General features: G+C 43.1%; 1 protein-coding gene across 1 annotated transcript in view; it reads left to right on the top strand.

Moving 5' to 3' along the window:
- fat2 (FAT atypical cadherin 2) overlaps positions 1–17194 on the top strand; it is a 90468-nt gene that overhangs the window by 36695 nt on the left and 36579 nt on the right. Inside the window, exons 12-17 of the mRNA XM_068714073.1 lie at positions 771–4438; positions 5356–5752; positions 8248–8447; positions 9696–9849; positions 10431–10664; positions 14616–15005. Coding sequence (XP_068570174.1) covers positions 771–4438; positions 5356–5752; positions 8248–8447; positions 9696–9849; positions 10431–10664; positions 14616–15005 — 5043 coding nt within the window. The remainder of the gene's footprint in view (positions 1–770; positions 4439–5355; positions 5753–8247; positions 8448–9695; positions 9850–10430; positions 10665–14615; positions 15006–17194) is intronic.

Here is a 17194-nt window from a genome sequence, read left to right as displayed (position 1 = left end):
ATCTTTTATTTAAGTTTGCTGCTTTTCCAGCCACACGCTGCTTTACATTCATTCAGTTGCACATAATCACACCTGGGAGCTGCCGCCATTTTCTAATATAGACCGCCAGGAGCTGCCCCGCGCAACCGCAGCCTTCGATGTCGACTCCTTAGCTTAGAGAGTTCAAGGGCACAGTGATGATGCCTGAGGGAGGAAAAGTTTTTCTCAGTTGCCTTGTCGGCTATGATTTTCTGTTTGGGATTAGAATTTAAACCTCCTGGTCTCTCTGGTATATTGCAGATCATATGTGATCAAAGCAGTTGGTTAATGACTCCAACTGCTGCGGTGGAACAAGTTATGCATGCGCATTGTATTTTATACAGCAGAGAACATCCATTAATGTGACTGACTCCACAGCAGTTTCTCTTGTTAATATAAAAAGGTACTTTTAAACAAAAAAAGAATACGCCCCACTGCAGCAGAATCAAGAAAGAAAAAAAAAAACACATCCCCAAAATATCGAGCTTTTCCTTTTTAGAAAATAACATTTTAAGGCGGAACAATAGATAGATGACCTGTAAAATGTTTTGTAATAATAACATATTGTTAATGCAAACCTGTAAGACAGATACGTAGGAGATGAAATCAAGTTAAGTACTCACACACTTCATAAAAGCAGCAACATTTCAGTTATAGACCTAAAACATATTGTAACAAGATAAAAATGATAAGATTGATTATTATGCGTTTTGGAGTAGCTCATTTGTGTAACACATCATTTCTCCCTGCAGGGAATATCGACAACATCTTCTCCATTGATCCAGAGCTGGGCTCCATCAGTGTGGTAAAGCCTTTGGACCTTCAGCCTCAAGACCGGTTCCACTTGACGGTGAAGGCCACAGATCAGGGCTTCCCTCAGCGCAGTGACCTCTGCTCCGTCCACGTCCACATTCGCATCTCCGACCAAACCCCGCCCGCCTTCTCCTTGGATGAATACCTAACAGAGATCAGTGAATTGAGCACCTTTGGAACTCCGGTGGTCACTATCTCAGCCTCCAGCCCCGCTGCTGTGCATTATGAGATCGAAAGTGGCAACTCTAATGGAACATTTCACATAAACCCGTACACCGGGTTGATTTCAACCCAAAAGCCCCTTGATTTTGAGAAGTGTACCTCCTACAAGCTCAAAGTTACAGTTTCCACCACGGCTGGAGCCTCGTCCAAGACCGTCGTTTACATCTACGTGATTGACGAGAATGACAATGCTCCTGTTTTTCGGCAGCGGTTGTACCTGGGGCAAGTCAGCGAGTCAGCTCCCATGAACAGCATGGTGATGGGAGAACGAAACACCCCTCTGGTCATCCAGGCCTCAGATGCAGACAAAGATTCAAACTCTCTGCTGGTGTATCAGATCCTCGAACCGGAGGCCCTGGACATCTTCAAGATAGATTCAAGTATGGGCACTATCTCTTTAATCTCACCCATTGACTTTGAAGCCAAGGCCGAGTATCACTTCACCGTGCAGGTGAAGGACTCGGGGGAGCCATCACTGTATGCAACGGAGCCCGCCAAGGTCACCATTCGCGTCCTGGACCTGAATGACTGCCCGCCACAATTCACCACCCCTGAGTACGAGCCATCCATCATCTTCCCGGCTGTCAGAGATACAGAGGTGGTGCGCGTCATGGCCCATGACGCCGACTCGGCGGTCGCGTACAGCATCGCCGAGGGGAATCTTCACAATGCCTTTTCAATTCACCCCAATACTGGAGTCATCACCGTGAGCAATGTGTCCGAATTCAGGCATTTTTACCAGCTGGTTGTCAAAGTCTCTGACGGGCTCTACAAAGACTCAGCTATCGTCAAAGTAAACGTAACAAACCTCACAGCGAGCGATCTTGGATTTGAGCAGAAAGTGTATTCAGCAAGCGTTTCAGAAAACCTAAAGACAGTCAAAACTTTGGCGGCGATCAAGGCCAGGGGTTGTTTTTTAAATGAGCCTCTTCTATATTCTATAGTCAACCCAGTGGGGAAGTTTGTAATCTGCCAGACATCCGGCGTTCTTGAAACAACTGGTATCCCCTTTGACCGGGAGGAACAGGATGTTTATGATGTAGTGGTGAAGATCGAAGACATGAGAAAACCGCCTAGGACAGCAACCACCCAGGTCAAGGTTTTTATAGATGACACCAATGACAACGCTCCACAGTTTCTAAACTTGCCTTTTTCAATGATGATTTCTGAAACCACTGACCCAGGAGATGTCTTATATCAAGTAACTGCCATCGACGGAGATCTGGGAGAGAATGGGTCCATCATGTACTCACTGGAGGAGGACTACGACCTCTTCAGGATAGATCCTGACGTAGGTGACGTGTCCCTCCAAAGGCCTCTTGACTTTGAAGCTCTTAATAAGTATGTGTTGACAGTCTTTGCCACAGATGACGGCGAGCCCAGTCACAGCACAATGGCACAGCTCAGCATTCAGGTGAGGAATCAAACCAACCCTGTTTTCCAGACGCTTCTGTATCCGCTGAAAGTCCCTGAAAACGTCCCCCCATTCACCACAATCTTACACGTCCAGGCCAGGAATCCAGAGGGCTATCGGCTCATCTACAACCTTGAAGAGGAAAACGCCTCACAACACTTTCACATTGATTTCAAAACTGGTGTGTTGACCGTCAGCGACCCTCTCGACTACGAGAGCCAAACCATGCACGTGTTGACGGTTCGCGCTACTGACTCTGTGACCGGAGCTTTCTCTGAGGCCTCCGTTGAAGTAGAAGTAGAAGATGTGAACGATAACGCGCCAGTTTTCTCAAAGCTAACGTACACTGTGACCTTTGAGGAGGATCTCCCAATCCACACCTCTGTGATACAACTTTCTGCCTCTGATAGGGACTCTGGCAGAAATAAAGATCTAACCTTCCAGATGGTGAAAACGGAGAGTAACGAGACGGATTTCTTTGAGATTGACCCTCATAGCGGGTTGATTGTCACAAAACAGGTGCTGGACCATGAAAACACAAAACACTTTCATTTGAAAATCAAAGCCACTGACAATGGCAGCGTTCCTCTTAGTAGTGAAGCCCACGTCTTCATAAATGTCACCGACGTCAACGACAACCCACCAGACTTCGTGAGCTCCCAATATGACGCCTCTCTGGATGAAATGGCAAGGTGTGGCCACATCGTCATCAAAATCCAAGCTTCAGATCCGGACTCCGGGGACCTGGATAACCTCAAGTACAAAATCCTCTCAGGGAATGAAGGCCGCTACTTCAACATCAATGAATCTTCAGGAATCATCTCCTTTTCTAATGTCTGTAAAAGGAATCTGGATCCTTACTACAACCTGACGGTGGCTGTGTCAGACGGAGTGTTTCAGAAAACGGCACCAGTGAATATTGACATGATAAACAGCAACAGGCATAGTCCGCATTTCAAGCAGAGCATCTACGAAGCCGAGCTGGCTGAAAATGCAGAGGCAGGAACTCGGGTGATCCGGTTAGCGGCCATTGACCCCGACGACGGGCCGTATGGCAGTGTTGACTACACCATCATAAACAAACTCGCTGATGAGAAGTTTGCCATCGACATTGATGGGCAGATTGTTACGACACAACCGTTGGACAGAGAGAACCCGGCCCAGAGAGTCATAGCCATCAAAGTGATGGCTAAAGATGGCGGCGGAAAAGTGGCCTTTTGCACGGTCAAGATTATTCTCACGGACGAGAACGACAACGTTCCTCAGTTCAAAGCGTCAGAGTACCAGGTTTCTATTCAGTCAACTGTAAATAAAGGCTCCCCCGTGATCCAGATCATGGCTTATGATGCAGATGATGGCAAAAATGCAGACGTCACTTACACAGTGGATGAAGCCGAAGAGGTGACCGAAGACATCATCGAGATCAACCCTTTCACCGGAGTCGTGAGTGTCAAAGAGAGTCTTGTTGGCATGGAGAACAAGATCTTCAACTTCAAAGTCAAAGCACGTGATGGCAGCGTTCCGTTCTATAACTCCACAGTCCCCGTTCAGCTCAAAGTGGTTCCTCCTGAGGTTCCTCTTCCGAAGTTCTCGGAGCCGCTCTACACCTTCTCGGCTGCAGAGGACATCCCCATAGGGACAGAGGTAGGCTCGGTGAGGGCGGACTCCGACATGCCCCTCATTTACAGCCTGGTGAACGGGAACACTGTGGAAAGCAACAAAGACAAAGTGTTCAGTTTGGACAAAGAAAGCGGAACTTTGCTGTTGCAGAAGACCATCGATCACGAAAAGACGAAATGGTATCAGATAGATGTGATCGCTCAGGGGAGCCACAACGGGACCGATGTTGCATCCTTGGTGTCGGTCAGCATTCAGGTCCAAGATGTGAACGATAACCAGCCGGTGTTTGAGGCAAACCCGTATAGGGCCTTCCTGGCTGAGAACATGCCTGCTGGAACCACTGTTATTCAGGTGAGAGAGCTTTGAGTATTTATTATTGGAACTAGCTGATACTCACTGTGGACAGGACGGGTTTAACGTGTGTTTGTTTTGGTTCATATAAAATGTATTAAAGATCTGTTTCTCATCCTGATTGAAAAGCAGTCTAACACTATTAGCTAATTGTGTCCTGGACACATACGAGCTATAAGGATTTACGCAACCTCAGGTTCTGAACAGTGAAGCCAATACTGAAGAGCCTTAAAGCTGCATTCTCTCTAGTGTCCACCAGGGGGTGACTCCTCTGGTTGTATAGAAGTCTAGTCTGAAATGACTCTACTTCTCTCTTGATTTATTCCCTCAGTAAACATTGTAAACATGAGTTTATGGTCTCAATCTCTAGTTTACAGTCTTCTTCAATACAGCATGATGTTCATTTAGTACATTATGCTCCATTTAGAGTCAAACAGACCATAAAGCAGCATTTCAGCCTTTTTCGTTGTACTTCCAAGTCTCAGATATCTGGAATTTCTTCCACTTGGTGAATAAAAGGTGTCAATGAACTAGTGTCAAATTTGCTGCAAAGCCACCATTGCTAGAAGTAGCATCCAAATAAAGTTATGTAATTAACACTCATTCAGTCGCAGCTATACATTGATATTGTGGTATCCATCTTAGAATAATGCATGAAACTTCCAATTCATGCTCTGCTGATATTGCATAAATGCAGGATTTGTCTAGTTTTAGTTTTAGTCTAATTTAGACAATTGCTAAGCTAGGCTTAAAATACCCTGGACTAGTACCTCTACTTAATGCACAGAGATGAAAGTAATCTTCTCCTCTAACTCCCAGTAAGACAGCAAACAGGCTTATTTCCTAAAACATTCACATATTTCTTAAAAATGCTTTAATAAAGAAAATATTGACGAAATGCTTATTTTGACCCACAGGTGACCGCCAACGACCCGGACACAGACACCAACGGTCGTGTGACCTACAGCTTGGAGCCTCTACCCGATGACGCCGTGGCGGATGCCACCGAGGTGTTCTCCATCGACGGAGACAGCGGCTGGATCACCGCCGTGCGGGAGACGGACTGCGAGGCCACCAGGTTCTACCGGTTCAACGTGGTCGCCACGGACCACGGCGGCGACGTCAAGCTGTCCTCCAGCGTCGCGGTGGAGGTGACGGTGACGGACGAGAACGACAACCCGCCGAAGTTCTCCGACGACGTGTACCGCGGCTCCGTGGTGGAGAACAGCAGCCCCGGGGAAGTGGTCGTCTCCATGATGACCACGGACGCCGACGTGTCGCTGGAGAACCGCCTCGTGACGTGTTACATCACAGGTGCGTACGTCTTGAGTGTGTGAATGTGAGTGTGTTTACAGTCGATGAGTTTACATTCACTCATTTTATGCATCATGTATTTGTGTGTCTTTCTCTGTCAGTGTGTGCGTGTGTGTGTTTGCTCCACTGTGGGATTCATCAGGGCAGTGAGGTGAAATGAAATCTCTGTAAATCGCCCACGACTGAGTCATAATAGTACATTATTCAGCCACAGATTAATCACAAAGAGGAGAAGGTTGGAAAGCCGACGTGACAGGATCACCAACGAGATGCCCTGCAGCTAACGAGAAAATCAAAGCCACAGAACAATGCTAATCTATTCCTTTCTCCTCCCGACTGTTAGAGCCGGACCGTTCTTAAGGAGCTCTGCTGTCATAACAAAATCATTTTTCCAAAGTGCACCAGAGGAACATTTGCATTTGGATTATTTATAAATGGTTCGTCTGACGTTGACACTGGCTAGTCATCAATGACCACAAACAAAACCAAATGTTTGATATTAAAGTTGCCCACCGTCGGTTTCACTAATCCAGTGTCTGTCTACGACTGAGCTGCTTCACACAACAAAAAACTAAATTTACATTTTTAGTAGTTTTCCATCAGCACAGAGCCTGGAATAATAAAGGGAATACTGAGGTCGCAACCCACCTTTTTTCAAATAGTCACCAAAAAGTCAGCCTGGTTTCCTAGAAAGTACTTTCCTATATAATAAAACTGCATTATCAATTACGTTTTTGAGGGAAATGTATTTTGTTTAAAGTGACGGACGAGTGGGTCAACACAAGACTTTCACCCAGGAGGCCGCTGTTCCAAATCCAAAAGTCAACTGTGACATATTTCATTTTTACATCATAACTTCAATAACTTGACAAACTTATTTTAAGCCAGACTATAATGTTTTTACTAAACATAACCATGTACAGTTTGGTGCGTTTTTGTTTTGTTTCAATTCACAAAGCTATATTGAGAAATGCAGTTTAGTTGAATAGAAACATACATTAATTATTGCTGATAAGTATATATGAAATGCTACATTTACTTTTATATTTAAGGGAATAATTACCTTATTGTGAAATTATTTTCTTGAAATTTTTAGTAAAAGTAAAATTTTCCTTTTACCAGTTGTCATTTTGGTGATACAAATGATGTAAAATGATGTAAAATGTAAGATTATTGGGGAATTACTATATAATATTTATATGAACATATCAACATAAAATAGTAGTATCCACAGCTTCAGTCCTCAGTAATAGAAAACAGTAAAAAGTTTTTGATTTAATTGGGATCTGAATATATTGTGCCTCCATGTATTGATGGTTGATGGCAGGTTGTTCATGTATTTTGTATTTTAAGAAAAACCAAACGTCTCCGTTCAGCCGCTCAGACCACTTTGCCAACTTTTGACGGCTTTAAAGAATTCAAACGGTTTCCGTAGCGGCTCCTGTCACACAGGTGGCTGACTGACTGCGAGGCACTCTGCTGCAGCGCACCGACTGATGGTCAAACTAATACCGGCCGGTATCAGCTGTCGAGACGGAGAGAAAGAACAGTTTTCATCTCAGAGGATAAAAGTTTGTAAGAAAGAGAAGAAAACAATCAAATACAAAGTACGCAGGTGAGTCAGCCTAATATTGAAATTCACCCGCAACACAGACATTTGTGAATTATTCATCAGCAAAAACATAACATCTGAACTCAATATCAAATATGCTGTTTGTATTAAACAAGAAAACAGTGAATTAAGAAACTATTTGTCGAACGGTAACAAAGAGACGCGATAATAATAATAATAATAAGCAAAAGCATAAAAACAAACTCAACACAACCGATGAGAAACTCAGCGAATAGCAATACTAGTACCACTTGTAGGTAAAAGTATACAAATATTATATAAATAACTTATATCTGTGAATAACAAACATTACAACACAGGGAACAAAGTCAATTCACATAAACTGTAAATGGAAGGAAACACATGAAAGCGTCAGACGGTTACTGATTGTTGATTTATCGTAGACATGAAATTTGCAATTTAATCTGCCTTCCTTCTGGATACAACATAAAAAAGATGATTGTCAATAATTTAGGATCTCTATAACAGGTCATCAATAACAATATCTGGTGTCAAAAGTTCACATTTGAATAATTTTGAATTCTTTTAGTCCAGATGTTGAGGAGCAGCTGTATCAGACATTTTAATGTTATAGGATACCCTGATGGGCATTATTTACTGTTTTCTAATGTTTTATTGACCAAAAGTGTATTCATTTATTGAGAAAACAGATGCCAGATTAGTCTATAATGGAAATGAGCATTAGTTGTTGCCTTTGTTTGTTAAAATCTGTCCATGGATTCCTATAAAAAATGCAGAAGACGTGACTTCTTCTGTGTCTGCGATGGCGGCTGCGGCCCTGCTCACGCGTCATTTGGTCTCAGTTAAAGAACATGTCGAGATAAACTGTGGAGTAATCTCAGTTCTCCGTCCCGCGGGGCAGACGGGGACCCTTTGGGCCAGTTTGCCATCATCCAGGAGGACGAGGGCAAGTGGGGTTTGATCGTGAAGGAAGCTCTGGACAGAGAGACCAGAGACAGATACGCGCTCAAGGTCACGGCCACCGACGGGAAGTCCGAGGCTCCGGTGACCGTGGACGTCCACGTCCTGGACATCAACGACAACAGTCCGCAGTGTGAACAGGTGAGTTACTTCATTTAGTACAATACTCCGCTCAGCTGCTAACCGAAAAGGTCTTTTCCTTTTATTGTACTAATAATGTTTGTCGGGAAATGAAGCCTTCATTTACGAGTAACAATGCACCGCGTCTGCCTCGCAAAAGCCTCTCCAATAAAGAATCTTTATTAGCTTCATTGGAGTGTTTTGGTGAAGAAAAGTGTTCAACCTGTGCTGTTAAAAACTTTACTGTCCTGCAGCAATTTGTTATTGGGTGTAATGTGAACTATAAACCCCTCATGTGCTCACACACATACTGTGTAGTGAATGTGAATGAAGTGAATGGAGTACATCCAACTCTGCAGAGTCAGCAGTCAGACCCTCTTCTCCATTCATATTTCATTCTGCAGCGCAACCAAAAAAACATGTCGATATCAATTCTGAGAGGAGCGTCTCTGCACTCACAAATCAGAAGTGTGGCGTTGTTGTGGTCGTGTCAAGTGTAAACAGAGTTTTCTTTTTTTTCCCCCTGAGCTTTATTTTATCAAAAAGCATCTTATTATTATGAATGTATTGATTTCTGACAGTAAACATCGGGTCAAAAGATGAGAAGAGGATGAAAAACGTACCCCAGTTGAGGAGCTCCTATTTAAACTTTCAACTCGAACAACATTTGAATCATCAAATCCATCAGTGTTTGATGCAATAACACATAAATGTACCAATAGTCCTATTCCTTCATATTTAAAATGATACGTGTTTATCTAATCTTTACGACGTTCATTTTAATTTGACAGACGGATAACTTGTGGTAGGTAAGTTGTGGAAAATTATGGAAATTTATTTCAAAATGTAAGGTGCGCTGCAGAAATTGCAAACACAATATTTAAAGTTGTTCTCCTCGCCTGCAGCTTCACGTACAGCAGCAATGTGGCCGATTTTAATGGATATATTTTGAATTTCATCTGATTTCGTAGTAAAAAATGTATCGGAACGTTAGTTTGCATATTTTTTAGACAGCAAAACAAACCAAACCAAATACATATTTGCTACATTATTTATCTTCTTGACCATGAAACTACAGAGGCTTATAGAGCTTGTACTGACAGTTGGATATTTGTTTTAAATCCAGCTCACTCAAGATTACCAACTGTAGCTTCACACCACCTTCCTCTTAATTACTGGAGCCCCAGCAGCCGGATCATTGTCTGCATGCGGCACTCAGTGCTGTGTGAACGGAGGCCTGATGTGTTCTCGGTCTCCTCCTTGTTCCAGCTGGTGTACACGGAGGCGGTGATGGAGAACTCGCCCTCCAGCACCTTTGTGCTGAAGGTTTGGGCCTCGGACCCGGACGTGGGAGCTAATGGCCAGATCTCCTACACCCTCCACGGCCCCAACGCCGACAAGTTCCATCTGGACCACAGGACAGGTATGAAGACGCCTGTTTGGGGGTCCAAACACGAGCGCTCCCTCTGAGGCGTTTGGGTTGTTTTCCTTTGTTGTTTCTTTTTTTTTGTCCCATTTTCAGGAGCGACTCGGCGACATCCATCACACTCTGCTTCTGTCTCGACGTCTTTCTCTTTCACTTTTGTTTTTCTTTCTTTCAAATGGTTTCATTGTGAGGAATCATTTTCCAACATAACAAAACATTGTTGTGCTCCGTTCTTTTCCATAGAAACATTTAAACGTGACGTCAAAAGACACTCTTTGAAAATAATGAAATAAATAAATAATAAAAAAGAAAAATAAATAATAAGATGAATATGTATGTTTATAACAAATCATGAAAATTATATTAATAACAATAAATTAAACACATATGATAATCTTGGCAAAAATAATAATAAAAATAATACTGTTACCATAATCTTTTACGTGTAAAGCTGCTAATAAAAGGGCATGAAATGTATTTAATATGGTGTTTACTGTTCCAGGAAAAAATGACAAACCAGGTGACAAACGTACTTTAATATGCATAATGACTTCAGAGTCGTCTCCATCGCTCCCCAGGTGAGCTGTTCACTCTGGCCGTGTTGGACCGGGAGCGGGAGGTCGAGTACAACGTGGCGGCGAAGGCGACGGACGGCGGCGGGCGGTCGTGTCAGGCAGACATCCGGCTGACCATCCAGGACGTGAACGACAACCCGCCGCACTTCTCCTCCAGCCACTATGAGGTCACCGTGTTCGACAACACCACCGTCAGGACTCCCGTCGCCGTCGTGTACGCCAAGGACCCGGACGCCGGTAGGTTATTAGATGACGTTCGGGGTTCTGTGAAAAAAGCTAAAGAGACCATAGAGAGCAAATGTTTTCTCTCAGGTCAGAACATGCTGGTGTAAACCCTTCAGTCCCGGTATCAGCGATTCCTAACTCTACTAAAGCCTAACGCACAGGCGCTCCTTTGTGTGTATTAATGCTAAACATAATAAAAGAGTGAGCCATTCCCAGCAGAGCAGCGCCCACCTGATGCCTCCCAGCTGCGCTGCAGAGATGTTAACCCTTAACCCTTCTCTGCATCAGCCCCTTGCTCTTACTCATTATGCTGATTTTAAATTCAAAAGCTTCTGTTCGGTGATTCTCCGACTTTTCATCTAGTGCCGTTTTTAAATGTGTCCAAATACCTGACATTGACCATTAGCCTCAGCTGTAGTTTGTGTCGAGAGCTAATTAGCAATGGAGCATAATGTACTAAATGAACATCATGCTGTGTTGAAGAAGACTGTAAACTAGAGATTGAGACCATAAACTCATGTTTACAATGTTTACTGAGGGAATAAATCAAGAGAGAAGTAGAGTCATTTTAGACTAGACTTCTACACAACCAGAGGAGTCGCCCCCTGGTGGACACTAGAGAGAATGCAGCTTTAAAGACACGCAGTATCGGCTTCACTCGGCAGACCTGCAGGCTGCCACCTGGTTTATGCTCCAGCCTTGCTAGAGGATGCAGCGACGTCACAGTTTATTGTTCAAGGAGTTGCGGTATTGAGTGTTAAATTGTTCTCCAGAAATCAGCGAGCAGCAACACCAGAGGCCAAACATTCTCCTTTTGAGCGGACCACTGCTGAATAATATGAGACCTGAAACAGACTCACAGTGTCTCCTAGTCTAGTTCTGTAGTAGTGAAACTACTAAACAGCTTAAATGAGTTTCTTTACTAACCTTTATTTGTCTCTTCCTTGTTTCCTTCGTGCTACTACTTCATGATTTTCTTTCTTTTTCTCACTCAAACTAATTTGTCATTCTGTTTGTATGTTTTAGCAGGTTTATGTTGTATTCTCTTCTCCCTGAAGTTGGCTGACACAGTTTGGTACCAGTTTCCACTGCTGTGTTTGAATGTTTTATTCATGCGTTGGCTTTGATGGTCGGTTGGGTTTTTATTGGCGTAAACAGGGCAGTCAGATAAAAGTAAAGTAAAACCGACAGTTTTCCTCGTCTGAAACCATCCGTAGTGCTCAGTCAGTGTGCGTAGATGTGTGTGTGTGTGTGTGTACTATCCCAGCATGCATGCACATACACACAAACACACTCACTCACACACTCACACTGGAATAGTCACAGTTCCCACAAGAGGATCATTAAAAATGCACAAACAATCCCACCAATACAAATATGCTGCATGTACAAAGACTAATACGCACACATGCTTTTGTTTGCACTGAGATGGACAAATTCAGACAGGTAGACACACACACACACATACACACACACACACACACACACACACACAGAGCTGGTAGGGAAACAGGAGCAGACAGAACAGGTCAGCCACTCCTTCAGATGTGCAGCAGCTTGTCCTCTTTCTCTACACAGACGACGACTTTCTCACAGACAACAGTGACTAATCAACTTTTCTCTTCTTCTTTTTCACAACATTTTCATTAACTGCAGGTTTCATAACAGGTCGAGACAGAAATGTAAAGTAAAAATGTCAAAATAATCAGCATGTGTATCATTGTAATCCTTCCGAGATTCATTCAGAGTGAAAATGGTGTCACAGCAGTTATCTATCTATTTTGTTTTTGGAACATTGTGCCTCTTATGGACATTTCACAATCAGGAAACATGAGGAAAGAGAGACAACATGAGTGACGATCAACGGTGAAATCACTGATGCTCTAGAAAGCAGGATTAGAAATGTTAACCATAGCGCCACCTTTAGGCTAATTCACTTGATAAACTCTTTAACGCGCTAAAAGAAATGCATCTCTCCTTCAGAACTTGCCAAACCACCTTTTTGTTGAAGCTCCGTTTGAGTTCAATATGTTGACCTTCAATCCTGACACTCCCGTAATTATCCTTAAACATCTGTTACTGAACGTTTCAGCTTGTGATCTCATAAAGCACAACTGTGACTGCTTGTCTGTGAGCTGCAGGGTGTGTAGACTAATTGTTGATTAGGGAGCAGGTAGAGCCACCGACTGCCTTTATCCAGGTTCATGTCCTTATTCAGAGTAATATCAGAATCCTTCTAAGCTGTTCGAGAGCTTTTCAAAACATTTTCATTGTCCCTCTTTCAATCCATCAACCACCTTGTTGAAAAGGTCAGCGTTGAGATATTTGCACAAATTCCAAAACGTGTTTATGTACAAGTCTTAAATTAACGTTGAGAAGGTGTGTTTCTCCTTTTTGTTCTTTTTGAGCATGCATCTCTGCCTCGGCTGGTTGGTTTGAGTTTGAGTGATTTTGAGTGTCGCAGACTGAGATGCATATTGTGAACGTATGCTGTGATGCTGCATACATGTCCGAAGATTACTCCTGAAACATGAATATTATCGGCATACTAATAATGGCATAATGTCTTATCTGCATTCGTAATGATAATAATCTATCCAAACGTAATATGTTGTTCACATGACCTGAATCAAATTCAGAATGAGCCACCAAAGATCGGGCAGTTCCACAACAGACATTATTGTTATTTGAATAATAGATAAATAGATATATAGATACATACATACATTTATAGATAGAGGGCTGAAAAGGTCAAATCTAGTATTTCACCATCCTGCAACCTCTTTGTAGGTTTCAGACCTCCAACTTTAAAACCAGAGTCAATAAGTCAATAATGTATTCCCATATTAATGCAACATTGATTGCATTTTGTCTTGTGTGCTCGTCGTAGACAAAAACAATACAGCAAACACACATCAGCTGTACAATACAAATACAACATGGAGATACTCCTAAAACACGCGTGTCTGCTGAGAAACCTGCTCGCAAACACAGTTTGTGTGTGAAGTGAAGCTCATGGACTGAACTGATGTCATGGAAACACGCAACCTTTTTTTTTTTTTACTGACGCTGACGTTTTATTCAAAGCTCCATCTACACACGGCGCTTGTGGTGGACTTGCTGCAGTGGTAGTGTTTGCACAAAGCACTTTGGCTACGAGGGTGATTTACCGTCTTGAACACGTCATCCCATTTTTTCAAATCACTGTTTATAGTATAAATGATTCTTTATCATCAATATCTCATCAGTGTTTCATCCTCTGATCGTAGAGATGAAAGTTAAATGATGTGCTTTGACATCGTGTCCTCACTTTTAAACATAAACACACCTCGCGGGGATCCAGATGTGTTTTTTTGATAACAATAGAACATTCAATTTGTTTTCCCTCCAGGTGTCGTGCAGCAGCAAGTCTGTAAATTACTTATTAATTACTTATTAACACTCTGAACCACAAGCAGGCGCTTTATTTGGGGCAACATCTTCCATGAGTAATGTAGAATGAATTGTTTTTGATGAAATATCACAATTCTAAGCTTAGTTTCGGTTGCTTTTTCTGACGAAATCCTTCGTCACACGTGACGTGTTCAAGGACCGTCGGAAAGATGACAACCTGAAGATAAATTCAGCTTTTACAGCTTCTGGCTACGATAAACGGTGTAGTTTTGGCGTTTGGTTAAAGAAAAAAATGATTTTCATGGCTCAGAGGGTTTAAAAGTGTAATATTGGTCATTCATCAATAAAAATGTTTATAAGTCTTATAGCGGCTCTTTTCTCCAAGCTAATGTAGCTCTCATATATCCTGTAGATGAAAGTTGGTCGGCGCATATTTCATCAGTAAACACTATACTACAGTATCAGGCAGGACATTTCATCACGTTTTATTACATTTTCAATCAGGTCAAGTACAAATGATTACATTATTCTGATCTAAACTCATTCACGTGTCTCCATCTCCTCCTCCAGGTATAAACTCTGAGGTGAAGTACTCCCTCCTGGCGGGCGACGGCGGCTACTTCTCTCTGGAGGAGTTTTCTGGGATCCTGCGGCTGGAGCGACCTCTTACCTCCGACGCGCCGCCCGCCTTCGAGCTGAAGGTGAAAGCCACCGATCGCGGCCTTCCTCGTCACCTCTACTCCGTCGCGGCCGTGACGGTGGACGTGGTCTCCCTGGACGACTACCAGCCCGTCTTCCTGAGCTCGGAGTACATCGCTCGAGTCCCAGAATCCCTGGCGGTGGGGTCGGAGGTGCTGAGCGTCTCCGCGCTGACGAGGGACGGCGGAGGGCCGGATCCCATCGTCTACCGGATCGCGTCCGGCAACGAGGAGGGACGCTTCCTGCTGGACACACGGACAGGTTTTTATACTCTCTATATTCTGTCTCACACCTTGTTTACACTTCTCCAACCCCACATTTACAAACAAATAGTGCATTTTATTTCACTAAAGGAGTGCTGCAATGATTCCAAAGGTCAGTTTATTGATCATACGGAGGACTGACATTTTGATGCCTTGAGTTCGGCCATCTTGGATTACATTGCATCTCCGGTGGTAACAGAAGTGACCATATTTGGAATGCGGAGGAGTGATGTAGAGACGCTGTAGACGGCTCTAGTGGCGGCAGCGATTTGTCGCTCACAGTGGCCCCGCCCCTAAATCATCCCCTGCTTCATGGTCTGTTTGACTCTAAATGGAGCATAATGTACTAAATGAACATCATGCTGTATTGAAGAAGACTGTAAACTAGAGATTGAGACCATAAACTCATGTTTACAATGTTTACTGAGGGAATAAATCAAGAGAGAAGTAGAGTCATTTTAGACTAGACTTCTATACAACCAGATGAGTCGCCCCCTGGTGGACACTAGAGAGAATGCAGCTTTAAGACATAATTGATGAGAGCCGTGAGAGTGAAGGTGTGAAACCAAACCAATGAGCTGAAAGATGTTAAAACGCTCCGTAGTGTTAGGAGGACCTGCAGCTCATCATTACACTGAGTCCTTCCACTTTACACATAATCATGTGATCTATTATCTATAAAGAATTATTGATTAATGCGGTTTAATTTCTTTTTCCAAGCTGCAAAAATGCCACAGTTTAATTTCCCTCTGAGGTGGCTGGAGGCTGCCAGTCAGCTTCACTGTAATTAGCATCGTCTTTAGATGAATAATAATGGTAATATTTGTGTGTGTATCAATATGCAACACCTATGACGGTAATGACTTTCCATCTGTTTCCCATTTAAAATAATACATATTATGATCTCATCTTCATGCCTTTGTGCTTGAGCAAATCATCTGACACATCATCACGTGTTATTTAGTTTGACTACTTTTATAAAAAGTAAGAGTTCTGCTTGAAGAGCTGAAGTTAAGTAGTTTGAGTTGAGCTTCTCGTCTCCTGCTGGATTTAGAAAAGTTCTGGAGTGAACCTTTTGGACTGCGTAGGACCGTCTCACGGCTTCATGCCGATAAATCATTAAAGGGCAGCTGGTCAGAAGAGCCGAGTCATTGATCGCCGCCCACTGCATTAGGTTTCATTATTGGGGGGGGGCAGAGAGTCTGAAAAGTTAGTGAAGTAGAAGACGTGTCGATCAGAATCTCGGACAGATAAACAGGCGCTGGGAGGAATGCGGTTGTTGAGATCGGAAGAAAATGTGTATTTATTCAAGTTGAACGAGAAGAGCAAAACTATAAAGTATCTCAAAGGCCCGTCGGACCTGAATCAGATATGAAATCGTCTGGTTCCGCTCAGAGAACTAATCCGAACTAAAAGTAATCACAGCAGACTCAGTCACTCTTTTCAAAGGGAACCCTTCTTCATTTGTGTTTGAATAACTTTGACTTGTGTTCTCTGTGTAGCTCCTCCTGATCAGTAACTCTTCTGTCGCCTCTCAGTCGCTACACAGAGAACGGAGTCACGGCTAAAACAACACAATTCACTTCACCGCCGAAGAGCCGTACTTCAGCGCCTCTGTGTTAGGCGTACACCGGAACTGTTGAGCCAGCATTTGTGCAAAGACATGTCGGTAATGAAAATTCATACAGAGCCCAGTGTAACCAACACACACACACACACACACACACACACACACACACACACACACACACACACACACACACACACACACACACAAAAACGGATTCCTTGCTTCTCCTGTTTTTACCCGTTAAACTTTATAAAACTTGTGTACAGACTTCAGACGGATCAATTCTTCACCATCGATATCTCTGGGTACTCCGGACAAAGTAACGGAAAAAGGCAGCTGCTCTTCTGCAAAGTTGTGATGCAGTTTGCAGATTTAATACGCCAATATTTATAATTGTAATTATAATAAGTTAAAGCAAAAATATGCCTTTTGGAAGGTGGACGTGAACCCCTGTGTTGTTGTACCAAAAACAGTGTACGTCTTGAAATGAGAGATGAGTGTAAAGGCTTTTATTCAATGTTCGCATGTTTCCTGTCCAACGTGATTAAAAAGTGAACTTTAAGGTTTTAAGATACAGATGGTTGAGTTCAGGGTGAAAACATGGATTAATGTCTTTA

The sequence above is a fragment of the Cebidichthys violaceus genome, unplaced genomic scaffold (genome assembly GCF_023349555.1).
Source record: "Cebidichthys violaceus isolate CVI_PGR_0920_01 unplaced genomic scaffold, fCebVio1.0.p SCAF_2, whole genome shotgun sequence".
In the NCBI taxonomy this organism is placed as follows: Eukaryota; Metazoa; Chordata; class Actinopteri; order Perciformes; family Stichaeidae; genus Cebidichthys; species Cebidichthys violaceus.
Note: the sequence above shows the minus strand (reverse complement) of the source record. Positions and strands in the feature narration are given on the sequence as shown.